The sequence below is a fragment of the Salvelinus sp. IW2-2015 genome, linkage group LG30 (assembly GCF_002910315.2).
Source record: "Salvelinus sp. IW2-2015 linkage group LG30, ASM291031v2, whole genome shotgun sequence".
NCBI lineage: Eukaryota > Metazoa > Chordata > Actinopteri > Salmoniformes > Salmonidae > Salvelinus > Salvelinus sp. IW2-2015.
In genome coordinates, this window is record NC_036869.1 from 7,537,532 (window position 1) to 7,549,429 (window position 11,898).

The following is an 11,898-nucleotide window of genomic DNA, read 5'->3' on the forward strand; positions in this document are numbered from 1 at the left end:
CAAAAGAGATGGTTTTGACTACATCTTTATGTGCTCTAATTTTGGGCTTATACACCACATGAGGAAGTGAAAACTCAAAACACATTAGCTGGATCGCTAACACTAACTATAATACCCACTGCTAGTAGTCATGTATTAATTAAAACAAAACATTTCAGGAAATTCTAGAGCCCTATTTTAACAAAACATTTCAGGAAATTCTAGAGCCCTATTTTAACAGTAAAATATAAAACCAATAGCCTATTGTCAACTCACAATTCATGACAATCACTGGATTAGGTTGCACATCAACATATATTGAATCATGCATTCCTGCTTGGACATGTTAGATGAAAACAGTATTTATTGAACAGCCTACCATCTCAGTGTTCTATTACACAGTCTGAAGCACAGTTAATGACTTTATAAGGTGAATTATAACACCGCAGATAAAAATAGGTGACAACAAATCAGGTGCTGGAGCCACTGAAAKAGTTGGAGGCACTAGACAGCATGTTAGACAGAAGTTTTTGATCTGCTGCAGAGTATTATGTTCTTCTGTCAATTTGGCCGTTGGGAAGAAAATAATGCGATWGGATTTTATGCAGAAAAATATGTTGACAGTACAAGGCTATGTATGTTTGTACACATAGAAGTCAGTGATTTATGTTTAGTATAGGTTAATGAGGCAATACAAATGTGATGTGATTAAAATATGACTACTGGCCCACTGTTTTCGTCATTTTGACAATAACTAGACTAAATCATTATTCAAATTATATTTTTGTCGAAATGACTAAGACTAGACTATTTAAATCTAAAAAAGAGTGTCAAAATTAACACTGGTGTGCTTGCCCATCTCTCTACCCTACACACTTCCACAGTCATTCCCTAAAGGCTGTGTATCTCTGGCTTCTGCCCTATGTTTAACACCAGGGTTTTCATAAAAGGAACGCTGTCTCTCTAACCTGTTCTCTCTCCGTGTGTGTGTGTGTGTGTGTGTGTGTTGTGTGTGTGGTGTTGTGTGTGTGTGGTGTGTGTGTGTGTGTGTGTGTGTGTGTTGTTGTTGTGTGTGTGTGTGTGTGTGTGTGTGTTGTGTGTGTGTTGGTGTGTGTGTGTTGTGTGTTGTGTGTGTGTTGTTGTACCTGTCCAGTGTCTGTGTGCTGTAGAGTGCAGTACTGTATCCGTCCAGCAGGGGGGCATGTGTCTGGAGGATGATGATGTTGTAGATCACCATGGCAACTAACATTACAACCATCTTCAGCTATAGTTGATCCTCAGGAACACAGAACACGACACCCAGACCCAGGATACAACAGTAGATAAAATACTACAGAGAGAGACAGACAGAGAGAGAGAGAGGATGTGGGAGGAGGAGAGAGAAGAGAGAAGAGAGGGACAGAGAGAAGAGAGGGAGAAAGAGGAGGAGAAAGAAGGATAAGGTAAGTTGATAAAAAATCTCAGAAGAGATGTTATAATTTCATCTTTTGAGATGATATAGAAAGATGGAGAGAGTCAAACTGCGACTATACTCCACTTAATGAATAGCAAGCCATAACAACATTTCCTCACAAAAAATGGTCCAGTCAACATCTTTCCCTCAAAACTTATAATGGACATCGTATATCGTGTCCTATAAAAAGGGAATATTGCTCTTTATGTGCTCAGTATCACGTCACTGAATGGTCTTTGGCTAGGAAGTATTATGGTCCGTTGGGGAGAGCTGGGCCAACACAGGGAATGGGAGAGGTAAGTAGGTAGGTAGGTAGGTAGGTAGGTAGGTTAGGGGTAGGTAGGTAGGTAGGTAGGTAGGTAGGTAGGTACAGTGGGACAAAAAAGTATTAGTCAGCCACCAATTGTGCAAGTTCTCCCACTTAAAAAGATGAGAGAGGCCTGTAATTTTCATCATAGGTACACTTCAACTATGACAGACAAAATGAGAAAAAAAAATCCAGAAAATCACATTGTAGGATTTTAATGAATTATTTGCAAATTATGGGAAAATAAGTATTTTGGTCACCTACAAAACAAGCAAGATTTCTGGCTCTTACAGACCTGTAACTTCTTCTTTAAGAGGCTCCTCTGTCCTCCACTCGTTACCTGTATTAATGGCACCTGTTTTTAACTTGTTATCAGTATAAAAGACACCTGTCCACAACCTCAAACAGTCACACTCCAAACTCCCACTATGGCCAAGAGCAAAGAGCTGTCAATGGACACCAGAAAAAAATTGTAGACCTGCACCAGGCTGGGAAGACTGAATCTGCAATAGGTAAGCAGCTTGGTTTGAAGAAAATCAACTGTGGGAGCAATTATTAGGAAATGGAAGACATACAAGACCACTGATAATCTCCCTCGATCTGGGGCTCCACGCAAGATCTCACCCCGGTGGGGTCAAAATGATCACAGGAACACAAGAAATTCCCAGAACCACACGGGGCCTAGTGAATGACCTGCAGAGAGCTGGGACCAAAGTAACAAAGCCTACCATCAGTAACACACTACGCCGCCAGGGACTCAAATCCTGCAGTGCCAGACGTGTCCCCCTGCTTAAGCCAGTACATGTCCAGACCCGTCTGAAGTTTGCTAGAGAGCATTTGGATGATCCAGAAGAAGATTGGGAGAATGTCATATGGGTCAGATGAAACCAGAATATAACTTTTTGGTAAAAAACTCAACTCGTCGTGTTTGGAGGACAAAGAATGCTGAGTTGCATCCAAAGAACACCATACCTACTGTGAAGCATGGGGGTGGAAACATCATGCTTTGGGGCTGTTTTTCTGCAAAGGGACCAGGACGGACTGATCCGTGTAAAGGAAAGAATGAATGGGGCCATGTATCGTGAGATTTTGAGTGAAAACCTCCTTCCATCAGGCAAGGGCATTGAGGATGAAACGTGGCTGGGTCTTTCAGCATGACAATGATCCCAAACACACGCCCGGGCAACGAAGGAGTGGCTTCGTAAGAAGCATTTTCAAGGTCCTGGAGTGGCCTAGCCAGTCTCCAGATCTCAACCCCATAGAAAATCTTTGGAGGGAGTTGAAAGTCCGTGTTGCCAGCAACAGCCCAAAACATCACTGCTCTAGAGGAGATCTGCATGGAGGAAGGGCCAAAATACCAGCAACAGTGTGTGAAAACCTTGTGAAGACTTACAGAAAACGTTTGACCTCTGTCATTGCCAACAAAGGGTATATAACAAAGTATTGAGATAAACTTTTGTTATTGACCAAATACTTTATTCCACCATAATTTGCAAATAAATTCATTAAAAATCCTACAATGTGATTTTCTGGATTTATTTCTCATTTTGTCTGTCATAGTTTGAAGTTGATGAGAATTACAGGCCTCTCTCATCTTTTTATAGTGGGAGAACTTGCACAATTGGTGGCTGACTAAAATACTTTTTTCCCCACTGTAGGTAGGTAGTGTAGGTAGGTAGGAAGGAAGGAAGGAAGGAAGGAAGGAAGGAAGGAAAGGAAGGAAGGAAGGAAGGAAGGAAGGAAGGAAGGAAGGAAGGAAGGAAGGAAGGAAGGAAGAAGGAAAGAAAGGAAGGAAGGAAGGAAGGAAGAGGAACAGCAATTAAGAGGAAAGAAAGGAAAGAACGGAAGAAAGGAAGACTAACTGAGCCTGTGGAGAGCAGTGAATCAGGACTAGCTATTACTGGCTGACTTATAGAGGCCACTATGCAGTAGGGTAAACACCATTACATTTAGAAGATAGGAGACATGGGTCCGGGCTATTAGCAAAGAGAGGGGTGTATGTGAAAAGAAAAGAGAGAAAAAAGAAAGAAATAGTACTAATGCAGATAATAGAGGGAATTGGCTCCCAGTCAAGACTAATGACAAAGAGAGGTGTGTGTAAATGAAGGCTTAGCCTGAACTAGAAGTGGGGGCCACATTAAATCAGATTGTGGGCTGTGAATGGCTACAGGGTCACATGTATTAGACATGTGAAAAGTAGAAAACAACAATTATTCAAAAGAAATGGGTCTATAAGAACGTCTATTTAGTAAATAGGGGGATAAGATTGAGGTGTTGGACASMYTYGAGGAGGGTAATGATGTGTAAAATATTACTGTTAACTATTGAATAAACTTGTACACAGAACATGAAAAATAAGAAGGAAAACTGTGTCTGAAAGATGGTACAATGGACTGGATCGGTTCATTCATTTGTTTCAGTTGGTTTATGAGTTCCTTGAGGCGTAAAACATCAGTAATAAGCTTCCTGAGCCCTAGTCACCAAGGCTGCTCTCTAGTGCTGATAACAAACACTATGTCAATACTCAATCTCAGGACGACAGAGTTTTTTTRCCTAACAGACAGAGATCATCTTGCCTCAGACGTAGCTAGGAGCAAGTGAATATGTGTGAAGTGTGTAAAGCAAGGCAGGAAGCCTAGGGCTGTCGTGCGAGGAGTTCAAATGCAATTGAGGGGAAAACACAGTTGCTACAGCACACCAGATGCAAGCCAACCTCCCATGAACTTCAACTACTTTGGACTCCTGGGATGAAGGAGATGAGACAAGGAGAGGAGACTTCAGACTATTGAGATACTATCCAAGTCAACAGCCAGGCCACTTCTAGATCCCTCTGTATCACAATGACACATTGATAGTAGCATAGTGTCTCTCTGTTCTCTGTCATCTCTTGTAGTCCACTGTGAAAAAAGTCTGCAGCCACACACACGCACGCACGCAAGCACGCACGCACGCACGCACGCACGCACGCACGCACACACACACACACACACACACACACACACACACACACACACTGATTGATTGTGATTGATGTAACGCAACGTTTATGATAGACAATGTAAACAAACATTACTTTTGTGGCCCTGGTTAACCTCTTGACGCTAGGGGTCAGATTTTTTATATTTTTTAAATAACGTTCCCAAGGTAAACGGACTATTTCTCAGGTCCAGATCGTAGAATATGCATATAATTTACAAATTGGGATAGAAAACACTCCAAAGTTTCCAAAACTGTCAAAATATTGTCTGTGAGTATAACAAAACTGATTCTGCAGGCGAAAACCTGAGAAAATCTAACCCGAAGTGATTATTATTTTTTTTAAATCTGTTTCCTGGCCCGTCTTTCTTCCATTTAAAGGGGTATCAACCAGATTCCTTTTCCAATGGCTTCCTCAGGCTGTGACCAGGCTTTAGACATAGTTTCAGGCTTTTATTTTGAAAAATGAGCGAGATATTTCAAAACTAGTCAGGTGTCCTCTGATTAGTTCCTGCACGCGAGAGGGGAGCTCCCCCATTTTCTTTTTCTCTCTTATTGAATAGGTTACGGTCCGGTTGAAATATTATCGATTATGTTAGTTAAAAACAACCTGAGGATTGATTATAAAAAACATTTGACATGTTTCTACGACCATTACGGATACTTTTTGGAATTTTCGTCGAACGGAACYAGGCTTTGGTTTTCTGAACATAACGCGCAACCCAAAATATTTATCGAACAAAAATAAATTTGTTGTGTAACTGGGAGTCTCGTGAGTGCAACCATCCGAAGATTATCAAAGGTAAGCGATTAATTCTATTGCTTTTCTGACTTTCGTGACCAAGCTAACCAAGCAAATATAAGGCTAACTGTTCTAGCAGTGATTGATACACTCACAAAAGCTTAGATTGCTTTCGCTGCAAAGCATATTTTCAAAATCTGACATGATAGGTGGATTAACAACAAGCTAAGCTGTGTTTTGGTATATTTCACTTGTGATTGCATGATTATAAATATTTTTAGTAATATTTTGCGCCTTGCAATTCAGCGGTTGTTTAGGAAAATGATCCCGTAAAAGGGATCCGTAGCGCAGAGAAGTCAAATAAATGTTCTGTTATGAACTAATAACAACAGAAAGCTAGTGACGAACACTATAACTTCATGAAATACAGTACACTACAGAACCATGGAATAAAGCAAGTTTTTCACCTGAAGTATTCAAAATATTTGAAACCCAGGTCTGACCCAAAGTAGATGTCAGTAGCGTAGCCAGACATTTGTTGGTGGGTGGGGCTGTAGAAATGTACCTGGGCCCCAAAAAACTGCTAATTTCCTGCAATTCTACACATTTTGCCATGAGGCTGAGAGAAAATGTTGCTGTTTTCAAGCTAATTTCCTGCAAATACACACATTTTGTCATGGGGCTGAGAGAGAAATGTACAGTTTTATAGCAAATTAAAGCAAAAATATAGGTGTGTTGACTGTGATAAATGCACTGGATTATGAGCTGTCTTGTTTGCTAAATGAACTAATGAAGTAAGCAGTGTCATGGTGCATATAGAAGCACATCCCACAGGGCACAGACGTCAACTTAACGTCTATTCCACATTGGTTCAACATCATTTAATTGAACTGACATGGAAACAATGTTGATTCAACCAGTGTGTGCCCAGTGGGATGCTTCAATGCGGTTCTATTCATGGTTATTGTAACGGTTTTCTTCCATAGTTGAAGGAGAGGACCAAAGTGCAGCGCGGCTAGTGTTCAACATGTTTAATAAAAGAACAAGTGAAACACTACAAACAACATACAAAATAACAAAATGTGCAAAAACKGAGACAGACCTATCTGGTGCAGACAACCACAGAGACAGGAAACAAACASCCACAAAATCCCAACACKAAACAAGCCTCCTATATATGATTCTCAATCAGGGACAACGATTACCATCTGCCTCTGATTGAGAACCATATTAGGCTGGACATAGAAACAGACAAACTAGACACACAACATAGAATTCCCACCCAGCTCACGTCCTGACCAACACTAAACAAGCAAAACACATAATAACTCTGGTCAGGACGTTACACTTATTGGGAGTGTGGCTTTCAGTTATTTTGGCCATCCATCTTATGAGAGTGAATGCCATTCCAGTTCTTCTGAATTCCATTCCAGTTCTTCTGAATTCCATTCCAGTTCTTCTGAATGCCTTTCCAGTTCTTCTGAATGCCTTTCCAGTTCTTCTGAATGCCGTTCTAGTTCTTCTGAATACCATTCCAGTTCTTCTGAATGCCTTTCCAGTTCTTCTGAATGCCTTTCCAGTTCTTCTGAATGCCTTTCCAGTTCTTCTGAATGCCATTCCAGTGCACTGCTTGCTATGAATTCTATCTGATGGTGTTTGCATGTTTAGGTAAAAAGACAAATAGTGTCCCGTGCATCGACGAAGTCGTCCCCACAGGGACCGCACATACATACACCAACCAGAAGCCACYCTGATCATCCACACTGAGCTTTAGGCTATAACTACTGCGTTCAAGGAGCGGGACACTAATCRGGATGCATATAGGAAATCCCGCTCTGTCTGACCTCTGACAAGCCATCAAATAGCAACGCATCAATACAGGACTAAGATCGAATCCTATAACGCCGGCTCTGATGCTCAACGGATGTGGCAGGGCTTGAAAACTATCACAGATTACAAAGGGAAACCCAGCCGTGAGCTGCCCAGTGATGCGAGCCTAATAGACGGGCTTAATGCCTTCTACACTCGCTTCGAGGCAAGCAACACTGAACCAGCTGTTCTGGATGACTGTGTGATCTTGCTCTCCGTAGCCAATGTGAGTAAGACCTTTAAACAGGTTAACATTCGCAGGGCTGCGGAGCCAGACGMAAAACCAGGACACGTACTAATAGTATGCACTGACCAGCTGGCAAGTGTCTTCACTGACATTTTCAACCTATTCCCGGTCTGTAATAGCAACTTGTTTRGAGCAGACCACCATAGTCCTAGTGCCCAAGAARGCCAAAGTAGCCTGTCTAAATGACTAGCGACCCGTAGTACTCACATCTATAGCCATGAAATGCTTTAAGAGGCTTGTCATGGCTCACATCAACGCCATCCTCCCAGACACCCTGGAACCACACTTCTCATACTGCRCCAACAGATCCACAGATGATGCAATCTCTATTGCACTGCCCTCACCCACTTGAACAAAAGGAATACCTATATAAGAATTGACTACAGCTGAACATTCAACACCATAGTCCTTCCAAGCTCATCYCCAAGCTAAAGACCCTGGGACTGAACACCTCCCTCTGCAACTGGATCCTGGACATCCTGATGGGCCTCCCCCAGGCGGTGATGGTAGGCAACAACCCATCCACCACACTGACCATCAACACACACAGGGGCCCCTCTGGGATGTGTGCTTAGTCCCCTCCTGTACTCCCTGTTCACCCACGACTGCCTCGCCTCCCATGAATCCAACACCATCATCGTTAAGTTTATTGACGACACAACAGTGGTAGGACTGATCACTGATGACGAAGCAGCCAATAGGGAGGAGCCAATAGGAATTAGTGTGGTGCCAGAACAAAAACCTCTCCCTTAACGTCAGCAAGACAAAGGAGCTGATCGTGGACCACAGGAAACGGAGGGGTGAGCACGCCCCCCATGTAGCTGTAGAGGAGCGGGTCGAAGCTCCTCGGTGTCCCTAACCAAACAAGGGTACTGGCGTTATCCACCTCTGGCCGCTCGCCTCCCTACCACTGAGGAAGTACAGTTGTCCCGCTCAGCCGCAGTCAAAACTGTTTCGCTGCTCTGGCCCCCCAATGGTGGAAACAAACTCCCTCCACGACGGCCGGGACAGCGGAGTCATCCACCATACCTTCCGGAGACACGCTGAACACCACCTCTTTAAGGAAAACCTAGACTAGGATAACAGTAACCCTTCTCACCCCCCCCCCCCCCTTAAAAGAATTTAGGATGCACTATTGTAAAGTGGCTTGTTACCACTGGATGTCCTAAGGTGAATGCCCAATTTGTAAGTTCGCTCTGGATAAGAGCGTCTGCTAAATGACTTAAATGTTAAATGTAACATGTAATAACTTAAGGAATTAACAATGGTCCACACACACCCACACAGTTGTGAAAAGTGTACAACAGCGCCTTTTTCCCCCTCAGGAGGCTGAAAAGATTTGGCATGGCCCCTCAGATCCTCAAAAGTTCTGCAGCTGCCAATTGAGATCATCTTGAGTTGGCCGCAACACGCTTTGGTACGGCCACTGCAAGGCACCCGACCGCAAGGCATCCAGTACTTGGGGTCCTAGCTCACTGCCAATCCAGTACCCAGTAAATCACTGGGTCCTAGCTCACTGCCATCCAGGGCTTCTATACCAGTTGATGTCGGAGGAAGGCCTCCAGCTTATCCAAGCCATAGGACTGTTCTGTTGCTACTGCACAACAAGCTGTACCAGTGTCTGGAAACAACAGGACCCTGAACAGCTTCTACCCCAAGCCAAAAGACTGCTAAAACAAGGCTGCTAAATAACTAATCAAATGGTTACCCGGACTAACTGAATTGATATTTGTTAACTAATATCTCCTGACAGAATCTATGCACGCACACAGATACTTACACCTCAACAAACACACAACACAATTTGCAGACAGGCCACACACACACACACACAACCACACACACACACACACACACACACACACACACAACACACACACACACACACACACCACACACACACACACACACACACACACACACACACACACACACACACACACACACACACACACACACACACACACACACACACGCTGGCTGCTACGGCTTATCTATCCTGTTGCCTAGTCACTTTACCCTGCCTTTTATTTACAGTACATAGCTACCTTAATTACCTCATACCCCTGCACAGGGACTTGGGTACACCCTGCATATTCCATGTTATATTTATTCGTTATTGTCATTTTACATTTTCTTTGTGCCTACTCTGGTAGATGTACTCACAGGGCAGGTAGAACTTATTCCATCCGTGAGGTGGGTGGGGCTTGGGAGCTGAGCATGCTGTCATTGGTCAGGTTTCATGGTAGGGGGTGGTGGTCAGAACTCATCTTCCAGGAAGAACTGGAAAGAAGTTAAGAAGGAGATGAGAAAGACAAGGGGAGAAGAGAAGTTGTACTGGGCTGTATCCAGTGTGATCATTTTGATGGTGTATTGGCAGTTTTGCCTGACACATCCTCCGCAGGCACACACATACACACAATACACACATACACACATACACAATACACACATACAACACACATACACCATACAACATACACACACATACACACACATACACACATACACACACATACACACATACACACCATAACACAACATACACACATACACACATACACACACAACATACACAACATACACACATCACACACATCAACCATACACACACACTAACACACACACACACACACACGGACAAGAATCAACCAGTAAAATCAGTAAATTGGTTCTTCACCATGTTTTGAAAACAGCCATGACAAGTATAACAGCGTGGTTGTCATGGTGAGGACCAATCGGAGCCAGGGTTTGTTGGCGATGATGATGCGTGAGGAAGTAAGGGAGCCAGGGGAGAGAAGTGTGCACCACGATCCTTTTACTCCCTGTGCTGATGAGTAGACAGAGGGCGGGAGGGAGGAGGGAGGAACAGAAGAGACAGGAGAGAGAGCAAGCAGGGGGACAGGACAATAAGGAAGATTCAGATCAAATAGGGAGAAAGCCTGAAGAGAAGAGAGAGAGAAGAGAGAAAAGGAAGAGAGAGAGAGAGAGAGAGAGAGAGGGAGAGAGAGAGAAGAAGAGGAGAGACGAACTGAGAGGAGAGAGAGATGAGAGAGAGGAGAAGAGAGAAGAGAGAGAGAGAGAAGAGAGAGAGACAGAAGAGGGAAGAGACAGAGACAGAGAAGAGGAGCAGAGACGAGAACAGAGAAGAGAACGAGCAGGCAGATGACAAGAGCGTATATGGACGTTATCTCTTGCCGTAGTTTGCAACGTGAGGAGAAGCCCATGAAATGGAAGGCTGTAGGGGACAGAGAACAAACAACGACTGCAGTAACAGATCTTCTGTCTGCATCAATACTCTCAACACCCCAGAGCAATTTACCTCCATCGATTTCCTCTCTACAACACCTCTTTGACACACCTTGACTCTCAACACAACTTCCCTTGGCCAGGAAGAGAAAGGACCAGATAATAAAGGTGCATTATTTTGTTTATAATTTGCAATTCATCCATTGAAACTGTTTGGTTTGTTTGCAGTTCAGAGTACTATACTATACTATACTATACTATACTATACTATACTATACTATACTTAAGCAATTAGGCCCGAGGAGGTGTGTTTTATGGCCAATATCACATGGTTAAATGCCGTTTTTACATACGGAGCAACACAAAGTTCCTGGACGCATCCTTTAGTGTACTGTCCATATACCACAAACCCCGAGGTGAATTATTGCTATTATAAACTGGTTACCAATGTAATTAGAGCAGTAAAAATACATATTTTTTCATACCTGTGGTAAACAGTCTGATATACCACAGCTGTCAGCCAATCAGCATTCAGGGCTCGAACCTCCCAATTTGTTTATATACTATATACTATACTGTACGATACTATACTATACTGTACTATACTATACAATATATACTATACTGTAATTTACTTTACTATACCATGTCCTTCCTTTTCTCTTCACATGGTCACATGGTTTGGGTTGGCTCGGATATACAGAGACATTGTGAGACATCAGGAATCATTTAAGTATCAAGGTAGAACACAATGCAGGGCCCAGGGACAGACAGACTGCTGTGTTTTAGACTGTTGGTGTATAATCCCGTGTTCCACAAAATATGACTGTCCTTCAAGCTCAATCACTCCTCCAAGGTCTGGTCTCTGGTTAGAGTCATCAGAGGATGAGAAAGGTGTTAATCGGTTCATTCTGGTTTGTTAGTCGTCCTCATCTTCATCTGACCCCTTTCTTTTCCTCTCTCTGTCTCCCCCTCTCTTCCTCCCTCTGTCTACCCCTCTCTTCCTCCCTCTGTCTACCCCTCTCTTCCTCCCTCTGTCTACCCCTCTCTTCCTCTCTCTGTCTCCCCCTCTCTCT

The 11,898-nt window shown here is 43.3% G+C and overlaps 1 protein-coding gene across 1 annotated transcript in view; it reads right to left on the minus strand.

Annotated features, from left to right (window-relative positions):
* The window catches only part of LOC111954801 (adenylate cyclase type 2), a 73,087-nt gene that overhangs the window by 23,437 nt on the left and 37,752 nt on the right, over nt 1-11,898 (minus strand). The window contains 2 exon segments of the mRNA XM_070436018.1: nt 1,125-1,245; nt 1,248-1,309. Coding sequence (XP_070292119.1) covers nt 1,125-1,245; nt 1,248-1,309 — 183 coding nt within the window.